Source organism: Chionomys nivalis, chromosome 19, assembly GCF_950005125.1.
Source record: "Chionomys nivalis chromosome 19, mChiNiv1.1, whole genome shotgun sequence".
In the NCBI taxonomy this organism is placed as follows: Eukaryota; Metazoa; Chordata; class Mammalia; order Rodentia; family Cricetidae; genus Chionomys; species Chionomys nivalis.
In genome coordinates this window covers 8845399-8863854 of record NC_080104.1, presented here as the reverse complement: position 1 = coordinate 8863854, position 18456 = coordinate 8845399, and the positions used below count along the sequence as shown (strand labels likewise).

The 18456-nt window shown below is 49.0% G+C and overlaps 1 protein-coding gene across 1 annotated transcript in view; it reads left to right on the top strand.

The window, feature by feature from the left end:
* The window catches only part of Lrfn2 (leucine rich repeat and fibronectin type III domain containing 2), a 175782-nt gene that overhangs the window by 142385 nt on the left and 14941 nt on the right, over positions 1-18456 (top strand). The window contains exon 2 of the mRNA XM_057751134.1: positions 5458-6875. Within this exon, the coding sequence (XP_057607117.1) occupies positions 5482-6875 (1394 nt within the window). The 5' untranslated portion in view covers positions 5458-5481. The remainder of the gene's footprint in view (positions 1-5457; positions 6876-18456) is intronic.

Here is an 18456-nt window from a genome sequence, read left to right as displayed (position 1 = left end):
GTCTTTGTATCTCATTGCCCAGTAGCTTAAACGTGGATCACAGAGCCACAAGATAATGGTGAGGTAGGCTACTCACTGCGCAAGACTGCTCAGTTAGCCTGCTCTGCAAAAGCCCTATGGGGGCATCTCTTTCTTACCACACAACCTTACCATTGCCAGCTGTGACCTTGCAGAATTGTGAGTACCACGTGCAGAAGTCCAGTGGCAGAAGAGGCGGTACCATTTCCACCCTGGAAGAGCGCCCAAGTCTTAGCTAACTTTAAGGCACTGTGGGCTCTAAGAATCTTGCCGTACTCTGCCAGTTCCGTCTCTCCACCGCCCTCTCCTCCAAGACTGTTTCTTATCTCTCCTCATGGACAGCCCCGCCTTCTCTGCCAGGCGCTGACTCCTCCACAGGCTGATTGTGACATTTGATAGCAGTGTCCCTTTCATAGCCTCTGCTCTCAGCTTACCACTGTTGGCATTGCCTGCCAGCACTACTGAAACCTGCCTGTTCGCTTTTCATGGCTCTCTCTCCCTGGGCAAGCCCCGGTCTCCTAGCTCTGGTCCCTTCTGTCACCCACACCACTCAGAAAAGCTTGAAGGTACCCTGGCCAGTCTCTTCTCCCAGCCTTTGTTCAAATTCCTAATTCAAGGAGGAAGCACCTCCCCCATCTCATCTGCCTGAGTCAGGCAAATTTATCCATTTCCTTAAAACTCCCCCTCTCCAAAACTGGGGGTGAAGCAGCCTTTTGTTTGGCTGCTGGAGTAATAGGCTAAGTGACAATTCTCAGAATACAATTTTAATTAAGATTCAATAGTCACTTGTCTGTCAGTAATCTTCCGTGCTGATTACTTAAAATATATTTACCCAGTTCTATTATGTCACCCATTTGAATTCATTAGACATTTGCTAATCTTCAACAAACTTATTTTTTAAATTGTGGTTTGCTTAGCATCATTCGGTAGGATGAAACTGTTTGAAGGATTGATTGGGTTTTTCTGGCTTCCGGATGCATAGCCCACCTCTCTTGCTTCCCTTACCATCTCAGTTGTGTGGCAGAAACAGGTGGAAAGAGTAAGGATGAAGGGACCCAAAAGCTATGTAGGCAGACGGCTATCCATGCTCCACTGAGGTGGGCTGCACATGCAGCCTCCCAGCACAGAACTGGCAGGGCTGACTGAGAGGGATCTGGAGGGCCAAGCAGAAGCTGCTCTATGAGCAATGAGTAGGTAGACAGCCTTGGGACTGGCTCCAGGGTTCCTGACAAAGGCTGATCGTGAAGTTGACCTGCAGCTTTGACCAGGCCCTGCCAAGTGTGGACCTGGAAGAACTGCTCTGAGCACTCAGAAAGGTAGAGTCCTCCTGTGATTGACAGCCAGAGATGTAGACCCCGGGTGGGACCTGGGGCAGGGTGACTGTTTTGCCTCTGCAGGGAGTTTGGTGAATAGGTACTGGCTGGGCTACGGATGCTCCCAAGGGGCCTGGAGCAGCCCTGTAAGGAGTCAGACATGTGGCAGATTTAACAGGGACAGTCGCAGTGAAGACGGTGAAAAGATGTGAAGTCCGCTGGGAAATTTCCGGAGGGACCAGCAAACCTGACTTCTGCTGGGCCAGTGCTCTTTGCTTCCATCACTCACCTCTGCCACACAGTTGTGGAAGACGGGCCAAGCGAGATACAAAGGAATGAGTGGGCCATGTGCTAATAAAATTTTATTTACAAAACCAGACAGCAGACAGCAGTAGTTCACACGCTTGATTATTAAGGGAACCCTAATATGGAGGAGGATCATTTGGGAATCTACTGGTAAGTGTGAAATACACACCAGATTTCAGTCTTTATACAAATAAAGAACGTCTCATCGATAGTCACATCGATGACATTGAGATATAGTGTGGGTGCAGTGTAATACGCTCCTAAAATGAACTTCCTCTAATTTACTGGAAAGTCTAAAATTGCATTTGACGCCTACTGAGTTTCTGTTGGACAGAGCTGGTCTCAGCACAGCGCCATCTACAGGTGAAATGTGGGAAAGCTTCTGCTTCTTAAAGGGTCTCCAAAGGATTTGCCTTAACAGGCGCTAGAAAAAAAGTTGGAATCTGCATAACCAAACATATGGTTAGAACATACATGGTATGTGTATATAGTATGTATTAGTCATGTCTCTATTGCTATGCGAAATCACCATGAGCAAGGCAACACATAGAAGAGTTTATTTTGAGCGTATATTCCGGAGGGTTGGCAATCCCTGATGGCAGGGTGAAAGCCTGCCCACAGGGGCAGAAGCCGAGGGCTCACGTCTTGAACCATGAGCACAAATCAAGCAGTCAGCTACAAATGATGCCTCCAGTGACATACTTCTTCCAACAAGGCCATACCTCCTATGCCTATAAGGACACCATCAATTGGGAACTAAGTGTTCAAATGCCCAAGACTATGGGGGACATCTCATTCAAACCATCAAGTGGTGTGCATGTAAACCACCTGCTGGGAGCTTCCTCTGTGTCTGTGGTACTCAAACCAAGACCTATAAAATCCCACTTTCAAGCTGGGCGGTGGTGGCGCACGCCTTTAATCCCAGCACTTGGGAGGCAGAGGCAGGTGGATCTCTGTGAGTTCAAGACCAGCCTGGTCTACAAGAGCTAGTTCCGGGACAGGCTCCAAAAGCCACAGAGAAACCCTGTCTCGAAAAAAAAAAAATCCTACTTCCTTTAAATATTAATAACTTGTTAAAAAAAAAAAAACAGGGCTTGAGTAATGACTCCGTTGGTAAAGAGCTTGCTATATAAGCAGGAAGGACGACATTTAGACCCCCAGCACCCATGTGAAGTCCTGGCAAATGTGTTCTTACCCTCCCTGCTCTGGGAGGTGGATACTGAAGAAGATGAAGCTCACTGGCTAGCCCTGGCTCCTGGTCCAGTGGGAGACACTGTTATAAAAAAACAAGATGGAGAGCAATTGAGCAGGATACTCATTGTCGACCTCTAGCCTCCACTCGAGAACACGGGTGTCTGAACACACTACACGGGTGCCTAAACACACTACACGGGTGCCTGAACACACTACACGGATGCCTGAACACACTACACGGGTGCCTAAACACACTACATGGGTGCCTGAACACACTACACGGGTGCCTGAACACACTACACGGGTGCCTGAACACGCTACACGGGTGCCTAAACACACTACATGGGTGCCTGAACACACTACACGGATGCCTGAACACACATATACGGGTGCCTAAACACACTACATGGGTGCCTGAACACACACACACAGGTGCCTGAACACACTACATGGGTGCCTGAACACACACAGGTGCCTAAACACACTACATGGGTGCCTGAACAGACATATACAGGTGCCTAAACACACTACATGGGTGCCTGAACACACACATGGGTGCCTGAACACACTACATGGGTGCCTGAACACACACACACGGGTGCCTGAACACACACACACACACGGGTCCCTGAACACACTACACGGGTGACTGAACAAACACATGGTGCTTTCACACACATGAGTGCCTACACACACACACACACACGTGCCCGAACACACACATACATGGGCACTTGAACACACAAGTGCCTCCATACATATATACGGGTACCTACACTCACACACACACAGAGGAGTGCCTACATACACACACGCACACGCGCACACACACACACACACACATGGGTGCCTGAACACACGCAAATGCACACACATGCACAAAGCAAACAAACAAACAAAAAACATTAAGCGCCACGAAGCCAACCTTAAATCCAGCATCTTCCCCACTGCAGAACATCCCAGTTCTTCTGAACGTGTTAACACGCACAGAGCGTTCATTAGGGTGAGCCAGTGGGCAGCACATCCTGGCTTATTGGCCTCTGAAGCCACTTCCCTGGAACCTAATTAGCACTCGGAGAAGCCAATTTGAGAAACGCTGGTCTTTAGGAAACTACAACCAGCACACAGGGGGTTCTCACAGTCCAACCAATGGCTTGGTTTTAGAACGACACAAAAAAGCACATAATTGTTACTGCATGGGATACGGTGAAAATTGTAGAATTGGGAGGGGCAAAACCCCCAGAAAATTCCTTTTTCCTACCCTACATGTCCACTCAAGAAAAATACCTACTAATGCTGGACAATGAGAAAGGCTCTGAGCACCCTGAGATGAGAAAGTATGCCCGGAGAGGAAGAATGCATGTGTGTGCATGAGTGTGCGTGAGTGTGTGTGTGTGTGAGTGTGTGTGCGTGTGTGTGTGTGAGTGTGTGTGTGTGAGGGTGTCATTGGAACGGAATATCAGGAGAGACCTCAATGAGAAGGTGACTTTTGAACAGTGATTCTAGTAGGTTTCCTCCTCACCAATTCGCTTGTAACAGGCGCCTCTGAAGCCCATGGAACAGTATGGGTGGCATTGTCCAGGGGGTGGACGAGCACCAGTCAAGTTCTCAAAAGCGCATTCCTTTTCCATCTTCCCTTTCCTGAGCCTGAGCTAGCAGCTGAGTGATTTGTCCTCATTGAAGAACCATCAGAACCAATTCCGCACCAACCCTGGCTGCTCGCAGGGTCTATTTTCTCCTGGCTACTTCTTTCTCCTTAGGAACGCTAGTCACTTTCATCCATGCTTTCCCTGAACTAATTAACACTGTTCTTCACAAGACAACCGCAGCATGCACTTCATGGTTGAACTCATGCATTCATGAACCCATCTGTACATCTACCCATTCAACCCATCATCCGTCTACCCACCCATCCTTACATACTCCCATCTACCTAGCCACCTACCCATCCACTCACCTTCCCATCCACCCATCCATCTCTCCACCTATCCACTCACTCATCCACTAACCCATCCACCCACCTATCCATCTGCCCACCCACCTTCCCACCTATCCATCTACCTATCCATCCATCCACCTGGCCACCCATCCATCCACACTCCTACGCATCTACCCATCTGTCCTTCCCTCCATCCACTTGCCCATTTTTTTTATCTATAGACATATCTACCAAATCTATTCATTCAGCCACTTACCCATCCATCTCTCTTTCCTCCATCTGTCCTCTTGCTTACCCAGCTAAAATCTAACAACTGTTAATCTGTCCATCCACCAACTCAAATTCCAGCTGAGGATGCAGGGTGTTCCAGGTGTCTGGGCACTGTGTGGGACAAGGCAGTTCATAAACAGATGAAATGTCTGCTATCATGGAACTCATGTGGCATGTGTTATATAGGAAACAATCTGTAAACACAAAGACGGTGAATCAAGTCCTTAAGAGATGATAGCAGCTAAGGTGAAAAAGATAAAGTAGATGTGCTTTAGAAGAGTTAAATGGAAAAGGATGAGTGTTTGCCTGGGCCCAGTCTGTCTCTGCTGTTCCCTGAGGCCGTGTGGCATTCCTTGGGGGCAGGAAGTTCTTGGTAAGGGAAATCATCTGCTGATCTTGACGCTGTGTCCCTCCTAGGTGCCGAGGCTGAGTGACCAGACCATGGAGACTCTGCTTGGTGGGCTGCTGGCTTTTGGCATGGCGTTTGCTGTGGTCGATGCCTGCCCCAAGTACTGTGTCTGCCAGAACCTGTCTGAGTCACTGGGGACGCTGTGTCCCTCCAAGGGGCTCCTCTTTGTGCCCCCTGACATTGACCGGAGGACGGTGGAGCTGCGCCTGGGTGGCAATTTCATCATCCATATTGGCCGCCAGGACTTTGCCAATATGACGGGATTGGTGGATCTGACCTTGTCTAGGAACACCATTAGCCACATCCAGCCCTTCTCCTTCCTGGACCTCGAGAGTCTCCGATCCTTGCACCTTGACAGCAACCGGCTGCCCAGCCTTGGGGAGGACACACTCCGGGGCCTGGTCAACCTGCAGCACCTTATCGTGAACAATAACCAGCTGGGTGGCATCGCTGATGATGCCTTTGAGGACTTCCTGCTGACATTAGAAGATCTGGACCTATCCTACAACAACCTCCACGGACTGCCGTGGGATTCTGTAAGGCGCATGGTCAACCTCCATCAGCTGAGCCTGGACCACAATCTGCTGGACCACATTGCTGAGGGTACCTTTGCAGACCTTCAAAAACTGGCCCGCCTGGACCTCACGTCCAATCGGCTGCAGAAGCTGCCCCCGGATCCCATCTTCGCTCGCTCCCAGGCCTCCTTGCTGACTGCCACGCCCTTTGCCCCACCCCTGTCCTTTAGTTTTGGGGGAAACCCACTGCACTGTAATTGTGAGCTTCTCTGGTTGCGGAGGCTGGAGAGGGATGACGACCTGGAGACCTGTGGTTCCCCTGGAGGCCTCAAGGGACGCTATTTTTGGCATATTCGTGAGGAGGAGTTTGTGTGTGAGCCACCTCTCATCACGCAACACACACACAAGCTTCTGGTTCTGGAGGGCCAGGCAGCCACTCTCAAGTGCAAGGCCATTGGGGACCCTAGCCCCTTGATCCACTGGGTGGCCCCAGATGACCGCCTTGTGGGAAACTCCTCCAGGACTGCGGTATATGACAACGGCACCCTGGACATTCTTATTACCACCTCTCAGGACAGCGGAGCCTTCACCTGCATTGCAGCTAATGCTGCAGGAGAGGCCACCGCCACAGTGGAGGTCTCCATTGTCCAGCTCCCACACCTCAGCAACAGCACTAGCCGGATGGCACCCCCCAAGTCTCGCCTTTCAGACATCACAGGTTCCAGCAAGACCAGCCGGGGAGGGGGAGGCAGTGGGGAACCTCCCAAAAGCACCCAGGAGAGGGCTGTTCTTGTGTCGGATGTGACCACCACATCTGCCTTGGTCAAGTGGTCCGTCAGCAAGTCAGCTCCCCGAGTGAAGATGTATCAGCTGCAGTACAACTGCTCCGACGACGAGGTACTGATTTACAGGTGAGCCAGTGGCCACAGTGTGGCCAGGTGGGACAGGAGCATGGTGGGGACAGGGGTGGGTGCACCGTGTACACCTGCTTCCGTTTTCCTTCTCTCCAGCCTGTGGGGGATCCTGGGTCACCTGTGCCTCTGATACAGGTAAGGGGCTCCCACCTGGATGGACTAGGTTTCTATGTCTCTATGTTAGTTATATGGCTAGACACTCTGAACTCTTTGCCAGGAGAGCAGGGCAAGAGCTGAGCCACTGAGAAGTCCAGTAGCTGAAGAATCTGACTCCTAGCAGTCACGGCAGAAAACTGTGAGACCAGAAAGAGTTGCTAGTGGCCTGGCTCTCCAGGACTCTTCACTTCTCCTGGCTGGCCTCAGTTTCCTCGACTGTGACATGGGCCTAATCTACCCAAGTTGATAAAAGCTTTTGGTAGCAAGTAGTTTATTCAAAGAAAGTCAGTGTGTATGTGTGTGTGCGTGTGTGTATGTGTGCGTGCGTGAGTGCATGCACGTGTGCATGCATGAGTGCATGTGTGTGTGTATGTGTGCATGCGTGAGTGCATGCGTGTGTGCATGCATGAGTGCGTGTGTGTGTGTGTGATAGAGAGGCGTGGGGAGAGAGAGGGAGAAATGTGTGTGAGAGTGGTGGGGCTACCTCAAATCATTGAGAACTTAATACAGGCTGAGCTGGATTAAAGCCCCCATAAATGCCCCATATGTTCGGTTTCTTCCTTAAATTATGTTTTCCTCTGGCTTGGGTCCTGCCTCAGGTTAACTCTTTCCTCTAGAGATCTCTGCCATTTTTCTTTGCAGTCCTAGAGAGAAAAGAGCTCCTCTTGCTGGCCCAGTTCCGGTTCCCTGAAACTGGCTCATAGGGTCTGTCCAGGTCTTCCAGAGTCTCATCCTGTCTACCATCCCTCTGGACACCAACCTCCTTATGGAAAAAGCATCAAGGATGCAGACTTTGTAAAGAGGCTAAGAAGGTCAAGGGTCATGCCTAGGCCTGGTAGAAAGGGAGGCCAACAATACAAGGCAATTCAATTATATATCTCAACCAGTCATATTGATGTAATGATAAACAAAATAGGTGTAACCTCAGCAATCTGGAAGCAAAGGCAGGAAGCTCACAAGTCCTAGGCCAGCTGGGCTACATGATGAGTTCCAGGCCAGTCAAAGCTTCATAACAAGACCCTGTCTCAAAAAAGCACACAGCAACAAAAAGAAATTGTATATCACACAAGCCAAAGACCAGCACCAGAACCCGCATGGATGGTCTCAGAGGAACTGTTTCCATACTGGCCTCAGTTTCAGTGAGATGGAGGGATGCGACATGACCCCTACTGCTCAGGGACAGTGTGGTGCTCTATGAAATCCTGGCTCACTTTGTGCTCACACAGTGGAGCTTGAGATGGAGTCACAGCCTCATCAGATGACTCCAGAGACCACAGCTAAGAACCTTAGGCCCGTCACAGAGGACTCCAGGTTGACCAATTGCTAGATGGAAGAAGCCAGTGTGTCTTTGACGGCTATTATACAATGGAAATCACAACAGAGATGAGAACACCCTTACCTGGTGTGTGCACTTGTGTGTATGTGTGTGTATGTGTGTATGTGTATGGTGTGGTGTTCCTACTAAATGGAATGCAGTCATTGTAGAATATCAGGTGAGGAAGCTGTGGAGAGGGCAGTAAGATCACCGTATCCCCACCATGCAGCTCTGCCAGCACCCTGTTTTATATCAGACCAGACTACGACTGGTCATCTATGCCATCATTTCATCTTCATCCTTTCCACTCAGGAGCTGAGCTGCTTGACTGCCTTAGTTCCCATGGCACTAAAACTTCTTTTGTGGGTCTAACAGTTAGCTTTCAATCACTGGAATTTTTGGTAGCTTCTCATTTTTCAGTAATAAAAGTAACACTATGATGGATATTTTTTTGTACCAAAATAAAAATACATTTGGTGAAATGCCAATGATTCCCTCAGCAGATTCTCCTCAGGGTTGAATTATTGCTTTAACAAATCATTTACAAGGGTGGCTTGCTGTATTTGAATATTTATCTCCTCTCATAGGTGGCACGTGACAACGTCCCTCTTGGTCACAGTTCTCCCAATCCTGAGTGTGCAATGCCTTCTTCCCTTTGTCAGTTGCCGAGGTCGAGGGCAGACCTTGTTTACTTATGTCTCCTCCCTAGCTTGTGAGGCTGACCTTAGACCTTTGGAAAACAAGTGTACGCTCTTTACTCCTGGACTTGTCATGTGGCTTTGACTTTGATAAAACAAATAAATAAAAGTCTCCACCTGTCTTGGGCATGGGTCAATGGAAGACATGACAGAGGGGGTGTAGAGACAAGCTGGGCACACAGGCGGCAGAATGGCCACATCACTGTTAAAAGTTGTCATCTCCTACCCTCACCAGGGTCTCATAAATACCTGGAGGGACACCAGGGCTTGGGGCTGAGCTCCTGTTTTTTCTCAAGGGAAAAATCAGGTTTATTTTCTAGGTTGACTGGGAATCTGGAGAGTAAAAATAGAATGAAAGCATCTAGCCAGGGATGGTCGTGTGGGACTTCAACGCTAGTGCCTCGGAAGGCGGGTTAGGGCAGCTCTCTGGGAGTGGAAGGCCAGTCTGCTGTACGCAGTGAGGCCTAGGTCTGTCTAAGTGTCTTAGTGTTTTATTGCTGTAAAGAGACACCATGGCCATGGCAACTCTTCTAAGAGAAAGCATTTAACTGGGGCTGGCTTCCAGTTTCAGAGAGTTAGTCCATGATCAGCACTGTGGGCACAGAGGCTTGCAGGCAGACATGACGCTGGAGAAGGAGCTGAGAGTTCTCTAACCAGACTGGCAGAGAGCAGGAAGAGGAAGGGAGACTGGACCTGGCTTGAACTTTTGAAACCTCAAGCCCACCACTAGAGGCACACTTCCTCCAACAAGGTCTTACGTACTCCAGAAGGTTACACCTCCTAACCCTTCTCAAGTAGTACCATGCCCTAATGACTATGCTCTTAAATATATGAGCCTATGGGGGACAATTCCTATACAAACCACCACGCTAGGCTGCTTAGTAAAACCCTGTTTCAAAAAACAAAAACAAATAAAACAAAACACACACTAAAATACTACACTAAAAAGGACTCATCAGAAATTTTAAAAATTCACAACTGCAGTGGTCAAGGGTAACCCCTTAAGACTGTTCATGAAGACTAAATTGGATACCATGAGAAAAATGTTTCATAAAGAATCTAAAGAAACAGGTCTGTTGGTAAGGTGCTTGCTTCACAAAAAGGAGGACCTGAGTTTGGATCTCCAAAATTCATGTAAAAGCCATGCATGATGGCTCCTGTCTGTAACTCAGCGTAACTCAGCACTAGGATTTAGAGCTAGAGTGATCCCTGGAGCGTAGGCTAAACAGCTCAGTCCTGTTGAGGAGCTCCAGGTTCTGTCTCTGTCTGTCTGTCTGTCTGTCTGTCTGTCTATCTATCTATCTATATCTATCTATCTATCTATCTATCTATCTATCTATCTATCTATCTCTATCTATCTATCTATCTATCTATCTATCTACCTACCTACCTATCTCTCTCTATCATCTATCTAGCAAACATGTGAAACACTTGCTTTCATTGGTTTCCTGTCATTGCCACCTAACCCACTAGAAGAAGTCCTAAGCAGAGGGACCATCCAATCTTAGACCTAAATCTCCAGACCATGAACCCTGGGAAACCCATTTTCTTTATAGCAGTATTCTCTTTAGACGTTTCTTCACTACCACAAGAAGCTGCAGTGATATGCTATAATTTGAATCCCAGCTCTTGCCTACAGTTCCCATGCTTGGCCTTTGTGGGTGTACTGAAGTCTGTAGGAACCGAGGAAGATCCCAAGAGAGACCCTGAACTTTTTGAAAAAAATGCATCTTCCCCCTGAAAAGGAAGAAACAGCAGTGGGTTACAGGGTGACTCTGCTGTGTTCATATCTCAACAAGAATAGACGCAAGGCAGTGTCAGGAGACCTGGACTGGACTAGAAGCATCAACGAAAATCATGAGCAGTGCAGTCTCCAGAAAGAATCTACCTGTCACCTGTCTGTCATTAATCTACCTGTTATCTACCATCTAGAGAGAGATAACATGTACCGTCTGTTATTATCTACCAACCCACCTATCATCTATCATTGTCTGCCTACAGTTATCTATCATTGTCTCTCTGCCTATCATCGGTCTTGATCATGTATCTGTTTCAAGGAGTGCATTATACTTACAGCCACACAAATCCAAGGTGAGGAGACTGGGCTTGCTAGGAATTAAAGTTGTTGCTCACAAAGACATCGTAGCCATGTAATGACAGGGTGTTAGCAAAATCCATAGCTCTCTTCTGTGTCAGAGAAACACTGCTCAGGCTAGGAGAGGTTGTGATTCTATGGAGCTAGTCAGGCTGGCCAGACCACAGCTGTACTGTGCTCAATCCAGGATGGCTCAGCATAGAAATGAGATTCTAGAAGCTCGTGTGAGATAAGGTGAAACTGACCCTGAAGATGAAAGGACTTCGAAAGAAATTCCAGCTCCTCTGATCTACTTAAAGAATTTTTGAGTAGAAGAGAGGAGCATACACAGGTACACATATAAGCATATGTGCTCACACACTCCCACACAGAGAGAACACACATACAAAGATACACATGTAAGCATATGCATATACACACTACCACACAGAGAGAACACACATACATAGATACACATGTAAGCATATGTAAACACACACTCCCACACAGAGAGAACACACATACATAGGTACACATGTAAGCATATGTGCACACGCACTCCCACACAGAGAGAACACACATACATAGGTACACATGTAAGCATATGTACACACACTCCAACACAGAGAGAACACACATACATAGGTACACATGTAAGCATATGCATATACACACTCCCACACAGAGAGAACACACATACATAGGTATACATGTAAGCATATGTGCACACACACTCCCACACAGAGAGCACACATACATAGGTACACATGTAAGCATATGTGCACACACACTCCCACACAAAGAGAAGCAGGCACAAGCCTATCACAAGAGTAAAATCCCGCCAGCTCTACCCTGCACTCACGGCCTCCCTGGCTGTGGAGGAGCCGGCTTTGCCTCTCTTTTCTCCTCCAGCATCTGTACTCACTTCCCCACCCATGGTCACTATTGAGTCTGATCCATACAGGCTACAGATTCCAGACTTGATCGACAGAAGGGAAAGAGGCCTCAGAGCTGCCCTGTGGCAACCTTACCACCAGCCACCATGATCTTCTGGGACTCCAGGAGGATACAGCTAAGTCCCTCCCAGGGATGCTGGAGGGGCAGGAGTAGGGATTCCTGACTAAGGGGACACCATCTTCACAGCCTGTGTCTCTTCTTAAGCAGGACAGCATGGCTTCCATTGCCTGGTGCAGGGCCCTGTGGCCTGATGTTAGCCCCTCTCTGGCATCTCTGCTCCAGAGCCTGAGGTCAGAGCCACTGAGCATGGTGGAGGCTCAGAGCATCTAGCCTCACCTGCACCCATGTCACTCACAGGTACCCAAAGGCTCCCCAAGATTCCACCAAACCACAAGGTCGCTATGAGCAATGTCTAATGCATGAGGTGGTAGGCCACATTCCAGAATTAATGCGAAGACCAGGCTAATCCTGGGTGACCAAGGAAAACTTCTGTCACATAAGTGCTCTTGTTATCAGATGCTGTTGATACTCCCCAGGTGCTTCTCTCCACAGATACACAGCCAAGCCCTACAGGCAGGCCTGGGACACTCTGGGCTCCTTCAGTCCTCAAGTGGTATCTGGCTTCCTTCCTGTGTGACTGAGAAAGATTGACAGTTACATGTCTCATTACCAGGACCATACCTTTCAGGAAAAGAATAACATCAATGCCCCCCCCCAGAGGGAAGGAACAGCCCCTCCCCACCGGGAAAGAGCAACACCCCATCTCAGCTAAGCCTCATCTCTGGTAGGAAGGACATGGGAAAGTTAAGAGCCCTACGTGTTATTATTGGCCCAAGTGACATTCACAAACACTTGCCCCTAAGAGCTGTCGGGAGCATCTGTCAGCAGATGAGATGCTGGAACAGTCCCCAGGAGGGCCAGGGAGCAGCCAACTTGCTACCTAAAGCACAGAGGGATCAGCCAGTCTCCAGGCTTGCCTGTGTGTGATGTGGCCAGTATCTCAACGCTGGGACAAGAGGGTCCTTGAAGGTGGGTTGGGGGACAACCACAGAAGCCCTTCCTACTCCATGAGTTCTAGGCCATCAGACACCACATCTGCAGACACTGGACTATGGAGCTGAGCTGCTCGGGGCTCAGGGCAGATCTGCTGTGTTGCTCAACTCACCAAAATGATTTAAGGAAGCATTTATTTTTACAGGTTGAATGTCGGGGTGGGGGAGGCAGCCGATCGGATTGTACCCACAGTCAGGAAGCCGAGAGAGATGGATGCTGGTGCTCCTCTTGCGCCCTTCTCTTTTTTTATTAAGCCTAGGACCCCAGCCCACTGAACGGTGCTGCCTACATTTAATGTAGATCTTCCTGTAGCTTCTTCATTTAGAACAACCCAGAAATCCCCTCACAGGGTGAGTATCCAGAGATCTGTCTCCTAGATGGTTCTAGATCTTGTCAAGCTGACACTCAGTACTAACTTTGATGCCTATTATTGTTGCTCTGCTCCTCACCCAGGGAGAGGATACAAAGGTGAAGTCTACACCGCCAGGGTCCTGTCTGGCCATCTTGCAGGGAGCTCTGCTCTCATGACTTTGGCAACAAGGGCAGATCTGTTCCATGAAGGGAGAGGGACATGTGAGGTGTAGGGTCCTCTGCCTGTGTCCCTAGGCAGGCTGGCTTCCCCTAAAGGGGTGACTGGACACCCACGGGTGGGAGAACAGAAGTCTGCAACACTGGAAGCTGGAGAGGCACAGAGAGTATTGCTGGGAGAGGTCGCATCAAAGTCAGCCTTCCTGGGGTTTCTTCCTACCGAACCAGGGTATCAACAAGTAGAAGGGATAAGGATGGTAAGCTGGGGCCTCAGCTCCACTCACCCCAGCCCCCACCCTGCGGGCCATCTTATTAATGCCCCCACAAGTCTGGGGCATGGCCAGGCATTCACTGCAGCCCATTTTGGGGATGACCTAGGGACTTTTCTGCTCGGTGTCACTTCTCCACAATTTTAAGTGCCAGAAATGTTGGCATAAGGAGGGAACATGGGTGCCAACCGAGCCTTGGTTCTGCCCCAAAACAGCCACCCGGGGCCACTTAGCAGAAAACACGGGCAGGATGCAGCACTCTAAAATCCAAAGTGTACCAAGCGATTATAATAGCAAAGAGAGCAAGTGAGCAGAGGCCTCCCCACAGCAGCAGAAGAAAGGGATGGACAGGGGACTCACCCATGCACCCCTTATTTAAGAGAAGTCCAGAAGAAAGGTTCTGCCTTTCCGAGTTGCCTAGTCACTAAAGACCCCGTCCCCTTCTATTATTCTCTGCTTCCATCTTCAGCTTGGGTTTTGCCTTTAAGGTCTCTTCCTAGACAAAATGTCTGCAGGGGTGCAAGCTGCCACACCTCCCCCTTAGGGAACAACAGAAAGCAAGATAAAGAGAGCAAAGTGTGAGATTTGCCTGTAGGCCCAACCATTAACGTCCACTTACATTGTATGGGTATGGGTACACATCTGCAAAGCTGGGTGCAGTGCACCTTCCAAAATAGAGAAGACCCAGAGGTGACTAGCTCTCCCAAAGCCTTTGACTTTTACCAAGACACATTTGCTAATTCTGTGGCCAAAAGCAAAGCATGTGACTGCCCTCAGTCTTACTCGGTTCCTCTGTAAAATGGGAATAGATTCTTTCTTGTGTGTTTTATAATCTGGGGTGGAGGAGGAATTAAATCAAGAGTTTGAATGAGAATCCTTCATCATCAACTGAGAAGTATTGAGACCAGGACACACTAGAGCAAGAAATACTGAGACCAGTGAGTACTGGAACAAGAAAGCACTGAAACCAGCAACTATCGAGATCAAGGAGTAGTTCTAGGACCAAGGAGAAATACCAGGACCAAATATACTGGAACCAGGAAGTATTGAAACAAAGAAGTACTGGGACTAGAGAGTACTGGGGCCAAGGAGTACTAAAAAACAGGAAGTACTGAAGTCAAGAATGCTAGAGAGTACCTCTATTGAGGAGCCTGCCCGACTTCCCCTTACGTCTGTTTGCCAGGCTAACTCTTGTGTCTCCATTTTTCTGGACCAAGACAGCTATACAAGGGAAAATTGATTTGATGAGGGATCAGGGAATAAGGTATATGTTTGCCCGGTCAAATATGTTTTCCTGAAACCAATTTCTCTGCTTGTCATTCCCCATACTCTAGAAGAACTTCTGGGTTAGGGTTAGGATGAGGTCGGATGGGGACATCGCCGTAGTTTGGAGTGACTCAGCTTGAATCTCTCCTGAAATGCATCCTCTCTCCCCCAGTAAGAGTAACTCAGAGAATGGGTCCTATGGTACCCATGCATGTTTTACTCTATGAAGGTGGTTAAGCCTGGAGGAGCATCAGGGACTTCGGGACAGTCTGGTAGCTTCAACCATCAAAGCCGTACCAAACACCAAATACTTCCTGAAGACTAGCCTTTCCCAGGTGTTCACAGGCCCCGACTTCTTTGAGACAGCTGGCACATGCAGGAGTCAGGGAGGCACAGGGTCCAGGCACATAGCCCTCTGCCTGAGGTCCTCTCTGCATCTACCCTCGGCCTATCTCAGGACCCCTTGGTTGCTGAGACATCCGCTACCATCTACTGAGTTGGGTCAGGCTGGCATCTGATGTCCTCGCCTCTAAGGCTGGGATCACAGCATCATGTTATGGTGTTATGATACCAGGACATCAGGGTTTGGCTCTGTATTGGCCTACAGAACATTTGGCAATCCACCTCTGGGTGGGCCCCTATTTTCTGGAGAGAGAAGATGCCCAGAGCTTCTGGTCCAGCCTCATTCTACCATGGATTTCTCATCTCTGGCTCTGGGACCAGAAAGCAAACTCTCAAAAAGGAGACAGTATGAGGAGCTTGTGGAAAGAAAGACACGATGCAGAGCAGCCTTCCTTATCTTACTCCCCACCCCCACCCCTGGCAGAGTGTGAGCAGCCAGCACAAGGATAGGGGCAGGGCTCTACTCTCCACTCCTTCCTTCTTGCTCTAGTTTTATTTCTGTTTCTCTGATAAACTTACCTGGAAAAGGCAACTACAAGGGAGAAAGGTTTATTGTGATTACAATGTCAGGATACAGTCCCCCATTGCAGAGAAGTCAAGGCAGCAAATAGTTAAGACAGCTGGTTGCAACAAAATAGTCAAATCCTGGTCTTGAAGAAGCCTTCAGGCTTTTGAGGAAGCAGGAAGGGAGGGAAAGAATTTAAAACATGGGGTCATGGATGTAGCTCAGTTGATAGAGTACCTGCCTAGCATGCACAAAACTCAGGCTTCAACCCCCAGCATCACAAAAACTGAATGTGGACGTGTATGCCTCTAATCCCAGCACTCAGGAGGTGGAGGCAGGAGGATTGGGAGTTCAAGATCACCCTCAACTCTCTATTGAGTTCAGTCATTCTGGGCTACATAAGACTTTGTCTTAAAATTAAAACAAATATTTTAGGGACTGGAGAGAGGCTCAGAGGCTAAAAGCAAGCACTAGCCTTTCCAGACTTAAGCTTGGTTTCCGACAGTCAGTCATGGAGGATCACAGTGGTCTTTAACTCCAGTTACGGAAGATCTGCCGCCCTCTTTTGGTTTCCACAGGCACTGCACTCACATGTACATATACATACAAGATACATTTTTTTATTTTTATTTTAAATTGCACTGGGTTCTCAGTAGTCCTCATTGTCCGCTATGTTCAGCGAGTCCGGTTTTATCCCATGCTTTTTCAGACCCGGGCCAGCTGGCCTTGTTGTGTTCCCGATAGAACATCCCCATGTCTCAGTGTGTGGGTGCACCCCTCGCGATCCTGAGTTCCTTGCTCGTGCTCTCTCTCCTTCTGCACCAGACTCGTTGAACATAGCGGACAATGAGGACTACTGAGAACTCAAGAACAATGGCAATGGGTTTTTGATCCTACTGCACGTACTGGCTTTGTGGGAGCCTAGGCAGTTTGGATGCTCACCTTACTAGACCTGGATGGAGGTGGGTGGTCCTTGGACTTCCCACAGGGCAGGAAACCCTGACTGCTCTTTGGGCTGACGAGGGAGGGGGACTTGATCGGGGGAGGGTGAGGAAAATGGGAGGCGATGGCGGGGAGGAGGCAGAAATCTTTAATAAATAAATAAAATAAAATAAAATAAAATAAAATATGAAAAAAATTGCGCTGGGAAAAACAAAGCAAAAGACAGCCTTGGGCCATTTCTATGTGAGTGATCAGGGGTGACCTCTCAGGAGTGGCACTGGAGCAGAGATCTAAAGGGACAGAAATGGCCTGGCAGAGAAGGCAGTGCATGCAAAGGCCTGGGTAGAACAACATGCCTGTCCTGCTGGAGAGGCAGCTAGGACTCCGAGGTATCTGAAACAGAGTGGCAGGGAGGGAGTTGAGGTGGGGCAGGACAATCTGGTAGGGACTTCAGAGGCCAGAGCAAGGCTTGAGCTTTATACTGCAGGAGGCAGGAGTCACTGGGGATTTGAAAGCAGGGCAGGGCATGCTCTAATGAAGGATGGTGGCTATAGTCTGCTAGGAGAAGATAGATGGGATAGATCAGTTCTTAGGGACAAGGGACCTGCCATGTTCAGAGAGCCCCTTTCCCTCAACATCCACATATATGCAAAGGCCACTGGTGTATGTTGTGGAAGTGAAGCAGATGCCTCCAGACAAGGCCATGCTGAGTCTCCTGGCAGACGCCTGGCTATGTCTGTCTGTGCTGGGAACCTTGTGGAGGCTCCTGAAAGGCTCCCAGTGGGAACAAAGCACTATTGCTTCCCGTTATGTAGCTGAGCCTCCTCTGCATTGCTGACCCAGGTCCTCTGGCTGTGTGTCCCCCTCCCCACTATTCTCTCCTCCGATTTCTTCCCACTCTGATGACAGATCTTTTTATAGGGTCTCAAGTAACCCAGGCTGGCATCCAACACTCTATGTGGCTAAGGACGACTTTCAAATTCTGGTTCTTCTGATTCTACCTCCCAAATGCTGGGATTAAAGGCACGTATGGCCACACCTGGTTTTTGTGGTGCTAGGGATGGACCCCCAGGGCCTCGTGTGTGATAAGCAACCACTCTGCTCACTGAGCCACATCCTCAGCAGCCCGCTCATCATTATTTATGATACTGTTTAATAAGCTCATTAGGCAGGCCACAGCCTCCTGACAGCCCTTCCCTTTCCCCAGAAGCTGAAGGCCTTTGGGCTAGCATCTGGCTGTGATGACAGAGACAGCCATTACAGGGTCTGAAGGTGGCCTGGGGTCAGGGGCTTGGTGACCTGTTCTATCCCGCAGGACATATGGACAGAGTGGGCTTTTGAGGTTCTGGGCATGGGGACAGGATCTGAAAGTTACAAATTACGATGGTGATGAGGTGGCAGCTGGCCCTGAAC